Below are 17,520 nucleotides of genomic sequence, written 5' to 3'. Positions count from 1 at the left end.
TGAATATTCTTCTAAGATGACCAGATCATAATTTCTTATTAGATGTATATATGACTAATTAAAAAAATTTATTTTTTCCTTTTCAAGTTCTAATAGTTGGCAGCCTCTCTGGTGTATTTTGTTATCTTGGAGGGCTCTGTTAAAAGAGAAGGATCAAGCTGACTCTGAATGTTCACTTTTGCTGTCTTCAGTATATCATGGTCAAAGGGTAGGTCCTCACTTTTAACCTTTTTCAATAATGTTGTGTACGTGAGTTTGATTATTGGCCTCTCTTCAAAACTGGACAGATATCTAAATTTTTGTTATCGAGATTAATAGTCCATGCATAAATGAAATACCATATTGACCTTCTGAAAGGTTGACAAGTATTTATTTACATACAATGGATATTATGGTTTGATCTTTAATGCATATTTGTTTCATTTTGATGGTACCTGTGGTTTTACAGGGCTTCCCTGGTGGCTCAGATGGTAAAAGAATGCACAGGCAATGTGGGAGACCTGGGTTTGATCCCTAGGTTGGTAAGCTCTCATGGAGGAGGGCGTAGCAACCCACTCTAGTATTCTTGCATGGAGTATCCCCATGGACAGAGGAGCCTGGCAGGCTATAGTCCATGGGGTTGCAAAGAGTCAGACACGACTGAGTGGTTTTACACAGGTTATTATAGTGATACTATTTTTTCTTTGAGAAAAGTTTTTTCTTCTAATGTTTCTAAGAAAATGCTTTTCCAAAAGCAAAGCTGGTTGAACAACATTTTAAATCAGAAGATGAAGATGTTTGCCAGGAATAGATTTTTTCCCCCCAGTAGGCCTAGAGGCAGTATTTCACATTGGTTTAAGGACATCAATTTTGAAGCCCAGACTCACAGATTTGACCTCCAGCTTTGCTATTAGCAAGCTGTGTGATCTTGAACTTCTATATAATTTCTCTGAGCTTTAGTTTTCCATATCAGTAAATTGGGACAGTGGTACCTAACGCAAAGACTTGTTACAATAATTACTCAATGTGTTAAGCACTCAGAATAGTGGTTGTCAGATAGTCTGTTTTCAAATTCAGTTATGGTCCCTTGGTAGTCACTTCTTAGATTACTTTGCTGAATTAGTTTCCAATGAATAAGTAGGCCCGTTAATATTAAAAGATCAAAGTTAAACCATGTTCCCCCTCCCCATTTTCTGTCCTGTATATTTTCTATATTCACTTCCTTCTGTGAATAACTGGACCAAGTGTGGGGATACAGGCCCTGGAGTTGGACCTGAATTCTGCTTTCACCTTGGTTCTAATCTTAAGTCTGCTGTTTCTACTTTACAGACTAGGTTAGGCCATGGACAGACAGTTTCAGTTGCCAGAGATGGGTTCCTTTTGCTGAGCTTATGTCTGATTTAAGATGAAGATAAAAAATTGTCTAGTCCTAAAGGACATCAGGAATTCTATATGTCATGTATAAATCCTTATGCCTGGAAATCATGAGGGATGGAATTTACCCCTCTCATTTATTCACAGATATGGCATAGCAGACAAACCTGAGTTAAGTTTGTTTTAATAAGCACTTCTAAGGAAAGAGCTGCTTTTTTGCCCTGTGTAATAATCAGCAATTAACCAGACTGCTACTGATTATAGTCTAAAATTCCAGCCCTTATACTAATGATTTTGGTTACAGTCTGCTGAGCATTCTGTAACCCCTAGAAGAATGTGATAAAACTGGAATGAAAAGTCTCAGAACAGAGACCACTTGTCTCATCAGGGAACAGGGTAGCCATGTGGCGATCTACAGTAATTAATCAATGAGGAAGCAAGCCTGGAGACCCTTCCAGGATCAGTCTTCATTTTCTTTGTAGCCTGAGCTCTCTCTGTTTTGTTTTATTCAGAATCACTGAAGCACTGTAGAAACATAATTCTTTAAATATCTGTGGTGTGACTCACTCTGTTTTATTACATCTTGGGGGGTGTGTGTGTGCGTGTGTGTGTTTCAAGGGATTTTAAGAAAGAATTGATAAATTTTAGCTAGTTCCCACCCCCATTTAGTAAGCTTGTGAAATAGCATAAAACATGAAGGCAATCCAATCAACTTTTAAGAGATCGATAGAGGAGGAGAGCAGCCTTTTGATCCACATAGTAACCATTCTTTTCTCCCTTTAAATGTATGCAGCAAGGGTTGGTAATGTAATAAAAACAGCCCTTTATTTGACTGGATTCAGGAGCACTCACCCCATTTGCAAATGGTATAGCCATGTGAGATACTTGAAAATAGCAAAAGGCATGATGACAGCAACTAACCTGTACATTTAAATCTGAACATGCAGCAAAGCCAGTAATGTACTGTCTAGAAAGAAAAATAAAATTTCACATAGGAACTATGTTTACAAAGCTCCCCTCAGTTATTTCCATTTTAAATTAGCACTGTGCTTTCAGGTATATAAATTTATTTGGTTCTAAAAAACAAAATGTGTTCTTACAATTTGGATATATTTAAGGAACTTACAGATTTCTGATGATATAATAATAAAAGTAAAATTAGCTGGAAATCAGTGATAACTTCTCATAAGCAAGCAACGTTTCTAGCTATTCTTTCTTTCATTTACATCCAGGGAGATTTCTGGCTTTTTCTCCAGGCTCTGTTTTGAAATCAATACTACTCTTATTAGATCTGGCTTAATGTTGTCCAAATGGAATTCCTTCTACTGGGTTGACCCAGGTGGCTGTACATAATGGTCTCAGTTGGAGCAGAAGGTATGGTAGACGTCATAATTGTTTTTCTGATAGTCTCATAAATTCTCTATCAGTGGGTTCGTAAAATGAGGTGAATTTAGATGACATAAAATGAGTCATTTTAAAGTGATTAGTTCAGTGGCATTTAGTGCATTTGCAGCATTGTGCAGTCACCATCCATATCTAGTTGCAAAACGTTTCCATCCTTCCACAATACAGCCCCACTTCTATGCCCCTCTTTTCCAGACCTAGCAACTGCCAATGTGCTTTCTGTTCTAATGGATTTTAAATACATTTAAAAAACTATCTCATGTTTGCCTTTAGATCCATGAGTGGTGATCTGGTCTCCCTGCTTATGTTCACAGGTAAGTTCTTAAAGGTTATCCCCATGACTGCATAACTTGCATTATTTCTGGAGATAAAATTTGGACTCTAGTTTCCAGACTATTGTTCAAATTTTGTCCCCCTCTTTAGCCAGTCCAGTAAAATGAATTACAAATATCTTGGATTTACTACCTCTTGAGGAAAGGGCCCCTCTGTAACATTCCTTTAATTCCAGCTCTTTGATACCGAACTATAGCATTCCTTTACAAAAATATTTTTAAAGCTCCTTTTTAAAAAATAGGTTAGTAGCATCCACTCCTCTATAATGTTTAGCGGGAGCATGCAGAGGCTCATGGTTGGATGGGCCCGGGCCCAGGTTTGGGCTGCCACCACCTCACTGCAGTGCAGGAAGGCAGTAGGCTCAGGAAATCTGCAATGTGTACCAGTTTGCCTTTGGGACTTGATGTTGCCAAGGGTTTCTGGAGCAGAGAAACCTTAAGTTAAACCCTGGGAGGAAGGAGTGAAAAAGAAGATGAAAAGAAAGATGCTTATTCCCTCAAGTGGTGGGGCAGGGGGGCTTTCTTTTACGTAGAAAGGCAACATAGAAAGAAAAGCAGGCACCGAAGAGTCAGCAGACCAGCTCTGTTACTCACAATGGGGCATCAGACAGGGTTTAACTTTGTCATTCCGAGACTCTGTTCCTTCATTTGTCGAATGGGTATACAAATACTATACCTAGCGAGGGTTGTGAGGCTTAACTGAGATCATTCTATGTTTACTGCCTAGTACAGTGACTGGCATATAGTAAGTAGGTACTGAATAAACAAGAGCTGTTACTAATGCATTTCAGGATGTGGAGGATCTCATTGCCTAGTGACTGAAAGTCTATCACTAGTATGCTTCATGGACAGGCTTCCCCACAGTCTCACAGATTCACTCTGTGGTCCTGTCCTAACAGTCGATACTGCTGCTCCCCTTTCCTTCTCCTCCCTGCCTGGAGATGCTGAATGCCATGTTTCCCCGTTACTATAATTCTGGTTTAATAATTTGTCAACTTCATAATATGCTTTTAGTGTGTTTCTTTTATAAACGAGCTCATGGCAACTAGTGGTGACTCACTGAAAATAGGAGATACAGACTAGTAAGAGCCAGAAAGTCTATAAATTAAGGAAAGGACTCTGGCCTTGCATAGAGAAGGATCTAGTAACCACATACTATTCTTAGAAGTGGCAACAAATGTCGACATTGCAAGCCCATGTTCTGATGAGTCTACTGTTCTTCATTGGGCCCTAAAAGATGTGTGTGTGTGTGTTTTACTTTCTGGTCGTGCCACTCAGTATATGGGATTATAGTTCCCTGACCAGGGACTGTACCTGCATCCTTTGTGTTTGAAGTGAGGAGTGTTAACCACTTGACCACCATGGAAGTTCCTAAAAGATGTTTTATTACAAAACTCTCATTGTTAGTGTGCAACTAACATCTTTCACTAGCAGTACCACTAATGTATCTTCAAGTAGCCTGGAAGTGCCTTTAGACAGATGGACTGAGAATGACAATATTGTTCAGGATTCTGCAAGCTCCAGCTTCAACCATCAGCTGTGAGTTGCATCCAAATACCCCTCATTGGCAGTCTCTATCCTGGAACCTGGCCTGGCATTAGGAGGTCTCAACTTGGCATCCATAGCCTTCTGTATACCAGGAGTAGATAGTTCTAAGGAGTCACAGGTCCCTCGACCTGTATAGTTTTATGCATGTATTTTCTTGAGGGAAAGGACCCATAGCTTTCTCCAAGGGGGAGAAGCCTTTTTAATCCCAAAAAAAGGTTAAGAATCACTACACTAGAGGAAGATGCTATTACTGCTGCCCATGTTCTACCTAGGCATGTGGGTTCTGCAGAAGCAGAACCTCATTTTCAAAGAAGGAAAAGATTCTTACTGTTTTGAAGAACTTTTTAATCATGTGCCTTCTGCCAGTTCATTCTCAGAAATCTTCAGCAAGCTAAGCTAGTTAAATCATTATCCAGGCATGGAATACATTGTCTTTCATCATTTGATTGATTTGATTTCCCCATTTCCTGCCATGAACTGCCCACTTAGTGCATTATGTTTCAGACCAGACAGTCTGCAGACTATAACCCTGAGGCTTTGACAGGGGAAAAAAAAAAAAATGAAACACTAAACAAGGATGCACAGAACAGAGAACATACGATTTCTGAATTATCAGGGGGTGCAATTGTTCACTGAACCAAAACAGTTCTTCTCTCAGTTAAAGCAGCAGAAACCACAAAACACAAGTTATGTTGATGGGATTCGTGTGACTTTTAATTCTTATTTTACTAATGTTTTACAGTAAGTGTAAGGAGTAAAGACAGGAATGGAGTGAGGGAAAGGAAGAAGAGAAACGTATTCTTTCAAGTTCCTTGAACGGCTAAAGCACGTACTAGGATCAGAAAGTTGAGTAAAAGCATCATGTCCTTTTCACCACGGAAATGGAGATGTGTGACACAGATATGGCAACTCTTCAGATCTGTGGAAGTGACTCTGACAGAGAATTAATTCTGCATCAAACTTGGCACATGTGGAAGACTGGGCAATGCAGGTGCTACACAGCTGGGCAAATGAAAACTGGACTTCCTAGAACCTATTTCCTAGCGTGCGAGCAGGACATCTGTGCCCCTTCTCTGGTCTGAGAGTCTCTTCCTCTCCAGCAGGGGAGCAAGACCCCACCAACTATGCAGCAACAGGAAATCTGTTGGGCAAGACTGTTAGAAGATCAAGATTTCTTTTTTATATTTATTTGCTGTGGTGTTGATTGACCAGAAGGGACTCTTTACTTTTGGGCAGGAGCATTGTGTCCTGGTGATAAGATAATCTACATTTAGCATTCTTAAAAGGCATAAGTGTGAAGACAAGGCCTTTTTAGGACCTAGACCAGTGGGGAGGGAAATACGAGGATTTTAAGGTTAAAGGCATGAACAGCTAATTCTCTATCACCACAAATGAACTGCCACGGATAAATGAGACCTTGTCTTTTCCCCTTCATACAAATACTCACCTCTTCTAGCTTACACTTCTAAATCTAAGGTCAGCTTAATCACAGTTTGGGATTAACTATGAGTGTGCTTCTAAAGTTAAGGTGAAAAGCTACATTCTTAATAAACTATTCCTTTTTCCTAATTAAATGGATTTGAATAAGCTAAGGGGTAACCCACAAAACTTATCACTGCCTTTTTTTTTAAAGTATATAATTAAAAGGACATGAAATGGACAGGGAGAAGTCATTACACGAATCATAGAAATGGTCAACATGCATCTAATTCTACTTACTGAGCAGAGAGAGCTAAAGGGGTTAAGTTCTTTTGAGAAGAACCTAAATGTGTTTTAAAAGGACAAATACTACACTATCCTTTTTTTTTTTTTTTTTCCTGAATGGAAGAAAGGATATATGGAATTGCAGCGGGGTGAGAGGGAAAATACCCATTAAACAAACACCTATCATTTGTGAAACAATTCTATCGAGTGGTGTCGGGTGTGGACTGTGGGTTTATCTCTGGCAGTGATTTTATGTTTTAGGTATCTAGAGTGAGATTACATAGCTGGGTAACGGCTGGGTATGGTGAGTGAATATAGGTTTTAATTTCAGTTCACAGCAAGATGGTGATGATCACAGATTTAGCACCTTCGTTTGTACTTCCTCTGTACCTGAATCATCTATAGCTGTGAAGCCTGAGCTTTAGGTGAGAAAGCTGCATTCTTAGATAACTCCTCTGTGATTGCTCTAGGACTGCGGTTTGCTCCAATCTAAGGTGTGGATTTCTTATTAGAGAAAGTAAGTATTCGATGCTAAATATGAGACTGAAGCCTTGAAGACAATGTGGAGTGGCGACAGGTGTTTTGGATCAGGAATAGGCTGTTTGACAAGTCAAGTGTGTATTATCCCCTCCTAAGCATTAACTTTTTTTAAGCAAGAGAATTATATTTTTTGGCTTGAAATGGTGGTTTCTTCTATATTTGATTTCTCGGTTTTCTTAGTAGATATCACTGTCTCCTCCAATATTTCTTCAAAACTTTCCCCTATCTGGGAGGTTTTCTTTGAGGCTATCTTAGAAGCCTCCTCTTCCTCCTCCTCTTTCTTAAGAGACAGCCCAGTGGCTGACCCTTTGGAGGTGGTAGAACTGAGGATTCTAGGTGGGAGCAGATAGCTTGGGTTGGGAAGTGGATTCAGCCCCGAAATGCTTAATCCACTGGTGCTGAAACGTGTCTCTTCGCCTTCCAGCAGCTTCCTGTAAATCCAACAGAGAAAAACTCTTAGGAAGTCAACTTGCAACTTCTGAAAGAATTTAACCATCCATCCCCTATTCATTTCAGAAAGACTTCAGATTCCAGATTTCACAGTTTCTTCATGACATTGAGACCAATAAATATTGAATTTCAAGGCCAAAGACTTGGACTTTATCCAGCATACACACACACCTTTTCATCCAGCGCACGCACACACACACACACGCCTTTAGCACCAGCTATGTTTAAAGCACTGTCAAGGGGAAACCTATCTTATTTGCAAATACATTAAAAAAAAAAAAAAAACCTTCAACTCCCCCTTGGTTTCATCACACCCAGTTTTGGCACTTAAGAGTCTACAAAGATCTACGGAGAAGTAATTTACTAATTAATACCTTAAGTGCAACAGGGATAAGAAGGTAAGAAGTCCACAAAGAAACTGCCTAATTCAGCCTGAACTTGAGATCTGTATTTTTTCAGCATGTCAGGGTACAAAGGAAATGGAATCAGCAATAATAGAAACCAAGGAAGTAACCTGTTTCAGATACCAAGCTTTTTCCCAGCCTGGCCTAAACAGCATCATAACAGAATGGCTCCAGTATCTTTCTTTTCCTCTCATAATTCTGGTAACTTTTATCGTTTAAAAAAAGAAACAGAAACCCAAAACACTATCAAATCCTCTGGGAGCTTTAAAGTAGTATACAAAGTGTCAGAATAAAAGAAAAAATTCTCAGACAGATCTGAGGTTGAATCTGAACTCTTTCATTTACCAACACTGTGATTTTCAGCAAGTTACACAGTCTATTGTTCAAGTTTCCTCATCTGCAAAATGATGATATAACCTGATACCTAGATAATTTATATGCAGAATCTAATATAGTGCCTAGCACACAGTAGTCATCCAAAAAGTAGTAGCTGCTGTCATTTTTTTTAAGGTAAATGTTTACTTACACAGGTATCCAGGAGCATACTTCATCTGTGAGGACTTTCTATGTTGTATGAACCCTGTTTTTAAAGTTAGAGTCTGGTGGGTTTTACTTCAACCTCTGTGCACTCACATTATTGCCTTAAATCTCTGCAGAGGCGGGTAGACTGCTCCAGGCCTCCAGGCACTAGTGGGGTGGAGCTGGGACCTAACCAAGTTGAGGGACGTAAGGGTCAGCTTACCTGAAAGGAGGCAGTGATGCCTTTCCTCATCCCCTGCTTCACCCATAAACTGGAGCCTAAAACCACTTATGTGGGTAGCGATGCCCCAGGTGATAGGATCTGCCTAGGTGAGCATGCCCTGTGACGTACCTGTAAGCTGCTATCTCAATGTCAAGAGCCATTTTGACATTGAGCAAGTCCTGGTATTCCCGAAGGTGGCGCGCCATCTCACTCTTGGTGTTCCTCAGATCATTCTCCAGCTGCCCAATGTTATCCTGAAAAGCAGCAACACAAATCCAATATATGTAGGCCAAACTGGCCGACATTCATTGAGATTGAGAAAGCAAGGATTCTCAACTCTGCCTACACATTAAAAATCCATACCTGTCCCTCAGCCCAGATTCTGATCCAACTGTTCCAGGATGGGGTCCCAACATCTTAATTTTTCCATAAAGGTCCCAGGAGATCTGGATACATTTCTATCAGGGGTCACAGGGTTCTCAACTAAACACCGGGAAGATATTTATGTTTTACTCACTTACTGTCCCTCCCTTGCTATTGTATTACTGCTGAATCACTCAGTTGTTGAATGTCCTTTTCGAAACCAAAGGCTCAGGTCAGGAGCTTAGATTCAGAAAATGCCAACTGTGGAGAGCCCAGAGAGGATGGCAAGTCTCTGCCTCCATTCATTGTGATGGTTTCATGAAGTCTGCTAGTCAATCACTTCACTGACCGAACTTTACATGACAGATAGGAAGCATAGACACTTCAAGGAATTTTTTTTTTTAATCCAAATGGCAGATTGAAATTATAATTTTTTAAAAAAAGAAACTTAAGTTCATATAATACTTGTGCTTTAAGTTCCTCCAGGTACAAAACCAGGCACAGAAGAAAAAAAGGTTTAAATCTGTGATTCTTGAGAAACGAGAGGATCTTTTAAAAACACAGCAGATCCTATTCCTCATCTACTTAACACCCTCCAACAGCTTTGGAATTAAGTGCAAACTTCTCAGCACAGCCTATACTTTTCACCTTGCTCAGTATGTTTTAGTTACCGTGGCCTTCTCTTTTGCTCCTTAAACTTACCAAGTTCACTGCTATCGCAGGCCCATTAGACTAGCTCTTTCCTCTGTTTGGAATGCTCTGTGGTGGGTCTTCACATGGCTGACTTCATGTCATACAAGATTCAGTTCAAATGTCCTTTACTCAGGTCTTCAGCATCCAATTTAAGTACCCTCTCCACACTGATCTAGCATGTACTTTTACCTTAAGCCGGGGAAACTGCTAGCCCATGAAGGAAATTTGTGAAAACTTTAAAAAAAGTATCTTCAGAAAAAAGCCCCCACCTGAAAGTGGCCACTCTGCTTTTTAGCTCTTATTATATGGATAATTCTTTGTTGAGGGGAGCTGTCGCTGTGAATGTAGGATTTTTAGCAGCATTCCTGACCTCTATCAACTAGATGCCAGCAGCACCTTCTCTCCCAGCTGTGATAACCAGCAATGTCTCCAGACATTGCTAAATGGCCCTGGGAGGGTAAATCCACTGGTAGAAAACTATTGTACTGGGATGTAATTTACATGGAAGCCGTCTGTCTAGTTCACCCCGGGAAGCCCATAGCCTAGCACAATGAACACTGGAGATGCTCAATGAATGATTGTTGAATGAATTTTTCTTATTCTGAGCAAATAACTCATATAATTCAGTTGCAATTCTCAACATGGTGAGTACAGTGGCTGAGAGTTATTTTTATGAAACAGTCATGCAGATAAATATATCAGAAACCTCAAGAAAGTGCTGAGGAACCCTTTGAACTTCCCTTGTAGGGATGATAAAATGCTGGTGAAAGCCAGGGCTGATAGATCAGGGGGTGCAAACTTCCAAATCAAAAGAATCTGCAGAAAGAATTAAAATTCATACCACCTACCTGTTCTATAAATATTGACAGGAATACTGCAAAGAAAAAACCCAATTAACTGATGGGTTCAGAGCAAGGAATGATGGGTTCAGAGCAAGGAATGATAAGCAGTGAGGAAAATATATAATACACTGAACAATGGTGGAAATATTCCAAAGTGTGTTAAGAGATCATAAGAGTTTAAAGGGATTTTTGTCAAGAAATTTTACTTGATAGTTGCTATATTTGAGGTTAAATAGTGTTAGTTGCTCAGTTGTGTCCGACTCTTTGCAACCCCATGGACCGTAGCCCACAAGTCTCCTCCGTTCATGGGATTTTCCAGACAAGAATATTGGAGTGGGTTGCCATTTCCTTCTCCAGGGGATCTTCCTGTCCCAGGGATTGAACCCAGTTGTCCTGCATTGCAGGCAGACTCTACCATCTGAGCTACAAGCAAATCTAGTGATGCCCTAGGAGTAAGAGAATCAATATACTGTGGTAAGGGGAAAAGAGTCTAAGGTGAAGGAAAAGGAGAAAGGGGAGCAAGTATTCTCATTATACAGAGGGGCAGGAGAAATGTTACAGGAGGAAAAAAAGAGGATTGCATCAAGATCTTTGGATTGCATTTCTTGCCCTGACACCAACATCTAACATACCTCAGTTTTCTATACTCTACTTTCTTTGAAACTTCCATTTCTGTATATGGGAAATTATAATGTTTCTTCTTTTCTGAGGTATTCTGAGATCCTCAAGTGAGGATTTCAATTTAATGCACCTCACATTATGATGTGATGAGTTCATTATCTGGTCAATTAGATAATAGTCATTAGAACAACATTTGGTACCTAGGAACTGCTTACTAAATGTTAGTAATTTTTATTATTGTTAATATCATACCATGTGACTCTACCTTTTTAATGATATGGACAAATTGATCACGAGCCCTCCCTACAACCCCTTAGATCAGCGGTCCCAACCCTTTGTGGCACTGGGGACTGGTTTCGTGGAAAACAATTTTTCCACGGATTGAGGGGAGGGGATGGTTTTGGAATGATTCAATCACACTGCATTTGTTGTGCACTTTATTTCTATTATTACATCGGCTCCACCTTGGATCATCAGGGATTAGATCCCAGAAATAGGCAACCTCTGGCTTAGATAACTAAAGAAAGCAACGTATAATAAAACTTTAACATTGGAGAGTTGGAGGCAAATCCCATAAAGCACTGGATTATTTTTTGTTTTTCACGAAGATGTACATCTCCATAACAGTTGGATTTTTTTTTTTTTCATTTAAAGGATATTATTTTCTTTCTCCAGATAGGAAGGTACAAAGTTAAAACCTTAAATTCCAGAATTTAATATAATACTTCATTCTTCAAAACAGCCACAGGCTTTTCAGCTCTGGACACCCAGGTTTCCATAACAGTTTTTAATAACCAATCTAAATAAAAACTTTTCTAAAGTGCTTTGTACTACTCTTTCCTAGGATACTAAACAAAATGCAACCTTTCTCAGCAACTAAGGATTAAGATAATGATCAATTATTTCTCTAGAATTCTGTGATGTGTTTTATCTTTTAGGTCAACTAAGGTATATATAAGGCTGTATATTTTCCCTAAATGGCCCCTGAGAGCAGTATTTGAACTAGTGTTTGCTACTAGCGGTTTTCTTTGTCCTGAAAGTTGAACTAATCTGCTACTCACTCCTGACAATGCCTGACTCCGGTGGTTCCTCTTCTCTATCTTGCCGCAGGCTTGAAATCCAAATAGCAAAGTGCTTTAGAATCACAAAGTAAAGTAACAAGCTGGGGGGCAACAGAGGGGCCAACTTCCGAATATGTGATTTAGAGACAGATGTGTCACATCAGCAGGTTAATTAGTTTCTTTTAAAAAAATTATTTTTGTTTCACAGCTGTTTTCTGAATGAGAGGTTGCTGGGGACCTGAGTTCTAGATAGATGAGATTTCCTTGAACTTTTCTGCCACACATTTCACAGGTCTATTTTATGGATCAGTGTAGACATAAAGCATGACTTTGCTCTTTTTAGAAGAAACTATGCTGACTGCTGACCCCTGCTCTTCAACATCTAGGCTCTTTGTCTGCGCTTTCTTCCCCACCCTAGGCAGTCTTGCATTGCCCTTCAAAAGCCCTGCCAAAGATGGCCTCCAGCTGGAAATCTGAGCAAAGCGCTGCAGTCTGCCCCCTCCCCCAACCACGCAGCAGCTGCTGACTTAGACTGAGGGAACAGGAGAGAGGCACTCCCATTCCAAGGGTCTCTCCTGGAATGGCTAACCAGAGTGCTGAGCATTCTCCTCAGGGCTCGAAGGATGTGGACTGGGAGTAAGAGAGAGAACAGGCCACCAGGACATCTGCAGTGGCGCACAGGTTAACAGACAGAGCTGTGGGTTCATCACTTTTAGGGGCCCTCACCCAGGGGAAGAGTAGTGAGTGCGGCACCATCTGATTGAAGAAGGCTGTTCAGAATTACTACTCTGTCTGATAACGAAGGTGGAGAGAGAGGATTTCTATATGTGGTACACTCACAGGTCACTCTGCAGCCTTTTCTCACTCCTATCTTTGTTTCTTCCCATGATTTTTTCTACAATACTTTAAAAATGTTGCACTATAAGTATTTCTATAGGCTGGTTTACACTGGGAAAGGTGGTTTAAGTCAGTGCACCCCCAAATCAGTCTGAGGAATTGATAGGCTGCAGTGCTTTTATTGAAACTGCATATTCTTGGGCCCCACCTGCAAACTACTGAATCCATATCTTTGGGAGTAAGCCTGAGACTCTTTCTGTTAAGCTCCCAAGTAACCTTGGCGGGTCAATGGGTTTAGGAACCACTAGTTTTTCTGTAAGGGCTCTATCAGGGTGGGCCAGGTGGCAATAATACAGTGAGGTGGTATGTTTGGTGTTTAGTTGCTAAGTCATGTCTCTTTGTGATCCCATGGACTTTAGCCCACCAGGCTCCTTTGTCCATGGGATTTCCCAGGCAAGAATACTAGAGAGGGTTACCATTTCCTCCTCCAGGGGAATCTTCCTGATCCCCAGGGATCAAACCTGCATCTCCTGCATTGGCAGGCAGATTCTTTACCACTGAGCCACCAGGGAAGCCCTAATATACTGAGGTAGAGGGGACAAAAACAGAACAAAAGAAAGCAAAAAACATATGGAAGAGTTGAAAAAAAAGAGAGAGAAGGGGACCAAATGAAGACCTTTTTCTTGAATTCTAATTTCAGAAATGGATCTATCAGGTTATAGATTTATATGCAGCCACTGCCACCCCCAATCTCCAAGGGGCCAGCCCCTTCCTGCTGTTTAATTAGGCTATATTTCAATCTCATACTGGAGAGAAGAGGGCAGACTTGGCTCATCTCCCTGGAGAGCATTAACTGATGGTGTGATCCTGATTGTTCCGCAAGGTCTTTCAAGGAAAGCTTCAGCTTTCCAAGATTGACCATCATACAGGGCCAGGGCCCCCAGTACCATCCAAAAATGTCCTTAGGCATCTTTGGCAGAACAGGGACTCTAATGGTGGTGAAGCAGGAACCAGAATCACCCTGTGTCAGAAATGGAAAGCCTTTAGTTAAAGAGGATGGCTCTGTTTGGCTTCTGAGGACAATAGTCCTAGCACCTCTTAATTTTTCGTGTCGCCTGATTCAACCCTTGCATACACCACGGTATACTCACTATTAATATGTCACCTTGAATCATTCTTCACCCTTTCAAAAGTGTGATAAGCTTTCTTTCCTCAAATAGGCTGTCAGCTCTCTGGGGCAGGGAAAACGTGACTTTAATGGGGCCTTCCTCTGCCTTTAAGAGGGTGGCAAACCTGCAAAGGAAAATGGGCCTACCACTAATCTCTGAAGCAGAAGAAAGAGAACAGCCTCCCATCACTGCAGTGAAAGGGGAGGGGGAGGGGTTAGAGGGCAAGAAAACAATGGCTGAATCTCACTGTGGGGAAGGAGGCTTTTCATCTCAATCAGCGCTGCTAAGATTGTCAGAACAGCCTGATGACACCCTTGTGGCTTCAGGACCCGCAGGTGAAGATGTGCACCTCTCCTCAGCTTTTATATAGATATATATATCTGTTGTCTGAGCTCCTCTTCCATTCACAGCAGGTCCACTGAGGCTACGGCTGATGGGGGCAGCACTGCAGAGCTGCAGATGCCGCAGTTTCTGTTGTTTTTTGTTTTCTGCAGGCTAGTCTGGATGACCCTACTATTGTCTAACATTGAAAGCCTTTTAAAGCAAACAAAACAAACCAGACAATACTGTCACTATTTCTTAGAATATAGGGGCTACACCAAGCAACCAGAGGACATAGCAAAGCCCAATTCAGATGGTGATTATGGGTAAGTTATCCTTTTTAGAGAAATACTGGGCTAGCCCAGCAGAAGACCACGTAGCCCATCCTTTGAAGCTTCTAGAAGAAAATACGAAGTCTCAATTAACTAAATGTAATTAGTTCAGGCCATTGAGAGCTAGGCCACATAGTTAAAAGTTCAAGTTAAACATTTTGAAGTGGAATAAAAGTATTTATTTGAATATTACTGTAATTATAAATACCAAAATAAATAGCCCAAGCAAGCTTTCTTCATTTATCAAAGGGAGCTATTTATAATGAACAGCAAATACTGCACACCCATAATAATTCTCTGGCTCCAGACAAAAATAGCACTTTGAGGATTCACTGCTTTCTTGATTGATTTTCTTAATGTTCCTAAACATAATTAATTTTATCAAATGGAAACTTTGAGCTTGGTAGAATGAATTATTGCAAGTTTCTGAACTATTAGCATTCTATCCAATGGAACTTTTATTGCACCTTGAAACTGAACCACACTATTTAGATTCTTTTCCACACTTTTCACCTGCCTCTGTGTCCTTTGTGGTCATAAGCCCAGAATGTTCCATGTAGTAAAACTGAAGGTGCAGTGGCCTTTGTTTGGAAAGAAAAGGAGGAAAGAGCCAATCGATACCTTCACAGGAGCTTAGAGGACAGGCAAAGACGGGAAAAAAATAAGTGACCTATAACAAAGATGCACTCATCTCTGTGATTTATCACATGCACTTAGGATGGAAAAATGTTAAGGAAATGGGAATTTTCGAGTGGGACTTCACTGCTGCGGGGCAGACTAAGTGGTTTTTGTTAAATGCTAAGCCATCCATGAACGTGAAAATTGATGCTGTCCACGAGGTGACCCTTGATTGCAGGTAGCCGAGACTGATGTGTTTGTGTTGAGAAAAAAAAAAATCGAAGCAGTTAATTGTCTAGAGAGTCATAACTGGGACAAGAGACTGGAGGGAAATTCTGAGATGGGAAGAACTCTAGATCAGCACCGAGGACAGCGCCCGACCATCCTCCTTTCCTAACGTCTGTAATGCTTTCTTTAGGAAGAAATACCGTTAGTCAGTGGCCGAGGGAACTGAGTGTATGCTGGGGGAGAACAGAGCAGGGCGGTTATTACTAGCCCAATCACTCATCTCCTTGACTGCCAGTCTCTACTCCTTTGAGAGCAAAAGTCAAGACAACGGGATAGAACTCTTGCCAGTATAGTCTCGCATTCTTCCCCCACCCAAGTGCAGAAATATTCCCAGGACGCACAGAAAGCATTTCAAAGTCAATCAAACAAGCCAGGCAGCGGAAACAGCACCGCCAACCACGGAGAGGCTGCGACCTACCCCTATTGCGCTCACTCCCTCTTTGGGAGGGGTTGTTCTTCAGGTCGCCAGCGTTTATGCCCACCTGCTGAAGCTTGAGGGCTTCTTTGTTAGAAGGGCTCAGACAGGGACGCAAGTGAGGGGCAGGGAAAGAGGGCGTCCAGGCCCCTAAAGTTAGCGAGAGAGGCTCCAGGGCTTTTTGTTTGCCAGTGCCTCTGGGCGGGGCGCTTTCCGTCCCCTCCTTTATCCGCCCCTTGATTTCGAGGGCCCCAACCGTGCGAGAAATACGCGCTGGAGAGCAGAGGGCTCCCTTCTCTACGCAGCGCTCCAACCTTTACCTGGTAGCTGGCCACCTCGGCACTGTGTCGCTCCTCCAGCTCCAGGATCTGCCTCTCCAGGGACTCATTGGCCCCGCGCAGGCCCTCGATCTCGATGGTGCGTGCCTGCAGCTGGCGCCGGTACTCGTGAATCTCCTCGCGGCTGGCCCGGATGGCCTCGGTGCTGCGCGCCGCCTGCTCGTTCAGGTTGGCAAACTTGGACTTGTACCACTCCTCGGCCGACTGCAAGTTCTTGGCGGCCAGCGACTCATACTGGGCGCGGATCTCCCTCAGCGCCGAACTCAGATCTGGTTTAGCCACAGCCACGTCCACCTCGGCCGCGGCCTGCGAAGACGCCTGCAGCGTGGCCAGCAGCTCGGCCACCTCCTCGTCGTGCACCTGGCGCACGAAGGCCAGCTCGTCCAGCAGTGACTCTACCTTCTTCTCCAGATCCAGGCGGGCAAGCGTGGCGCCGTCCACGTCGCGCTGCTGCGCCTTCAGGGCGCGCTCGGCCCCTTCGCGCCCCCGGCTCTCCTCCTCGCAGCGCGCCCGCAGCCGCTGCACCTCCTCGGCCAGCCCGTCGCGCTCCAGCAGGGCCTGCGCGCGCGCCGAACTAGCCTCCTCCAGCTGCGCGCGCAGATCGCGCAGCTCGCGCTGGAAGAGCTCGCCGACGCGCGACGGCTCGGCGTGGCGCTGCCGCAGCGCGGCCAGCTCGGCCTCGAGCGCTCGGTTCTGCGTCTCCAGCTGGTGCACCTTCTCGATGAACACGGCGAAGCGGTCGTTGAGACCCTGCAGCTGCTCCTTCTCGTTAGTGCGGATGATCTTGTACTCATTGGTGCGCGCCGCCGCCTGACTCAGGTCCAGCCCGTCGGACGCCGGGGACCGGCGGTAGGCCAGGCCCAGGCCGAGCGACGAGGCCGAGGAGCAGGCGGCCGAGGAGGCCACATTGCTGCGGGACAGCGACTGCGAGCGGAAGCTCCCCGAGCCGCCAGCCCCGGAGAGGCGCGAGGACAGGCGCGAGCCGTCCCCGAACACCTTGCGGTAAGAGGAGGAGGCGCACAGGTAGTGCTCCGAGCCGAAGCTCATGGTGCCGAGACCAGGGCCGGGAGAGCGGCTGCGGCTGCGGCTGGCGCTGGCGAGGAGAGGAGAGGTGCGCCGGGCGGGGCGCGGTGGGGCGGCGTGCA

General features: G+C 43.1%; 2 protein-coding genes across 2 annotated transcripts in view; one reads left to right on the top strand and one right to left on the bottom strand.

The window, feature by feature from the left end:
- Positions 1-5,324: 5,324 nt before the first annotated feature.
- On the bottom strand, positions 5,325-17,503 carry INA (internexin neuronal intermediate filament protein alpha). Its single transcript, XM_019988562.2, has 3 exons — positions 16,358-17,503; positions 8,607-8,731; positions 5,325-7,312 (listed from the first exon to the last, which is right to left on the bottom strand). The coding sequence occupies exons 1-3, from the start codon at positions 17,420-17,422 to the stop codon at positions 7,003-7,005; spliced, it is 1,500 nt and encodes a 499-aa protein (XP_019844121.1). The 5' UTR covers positions 17,423-17,503; the 3' UTR covers positions 5,325-7,002.
- The window catches only part of NT5C2 (5'-nucleotidase, cytosolic II), a 149,198-nt gene continuing 149,034 nt past the window's right edge, over positions 17,357-17,520 (top strand). The window contains exon 1 of the mRNA XM_070780751.1: positions 17,357-17,377. The gene's annotated coding sequence lies outside the window, so the exon portion shown is untranslated. The remainder of the gene's footprint in view (positions 17,378-17,520) is intronic.

The sequence above is a fragment of the Bos indicus genome, chromosome 26, assembly GCF_029378745.1.
Source record: "Bos indicus isolate NIAB-ARS_2022 breed Sahiwal x Tharparkar chromosome 26, NIAB-ARS_B.indTharparkar_mat_pri_1.0, whole genome shotgun sequence".
In the NCBI taxonomy this organism is placed as follows: domain Eukaryota; kingdom Metazoa; phylum Chordata; class Mammalia; order Artiodactyla; family Bovidae; genus Bos; species Bos indicus.
This window is presented reverse-complemented; position numbering and strand designations above follow the sequence as displayed.

What these genes read in the sequence shown, in the direction of transcription:
- INA (XM_019988562.2), bottom strand. Translation starts at nt 17,422, where the DNA reads ATGAGCTTCGGCTCGGAGCACTACCTGTGCGCCTCCTCCTCTTACCGC. An exon ending in CCGAGGTGGCCAGCTACCAG is followed by an intron (nt 8,732 to 16,357) that starts GTAAAGGTTGGA and finishes GCTGCTTTTCAG; the next exon opens with GATAACATTGGGCAGCTGGA. An exon ending in ATTGAGATAGCAGCTTACAG is followed by an intron (nt 7,313 to 8,606) that starts GTACGTCACAGG and finishes TTGGATTTACAG; the next exon opens with GAAGCTGCTGGAAGGCGAAG.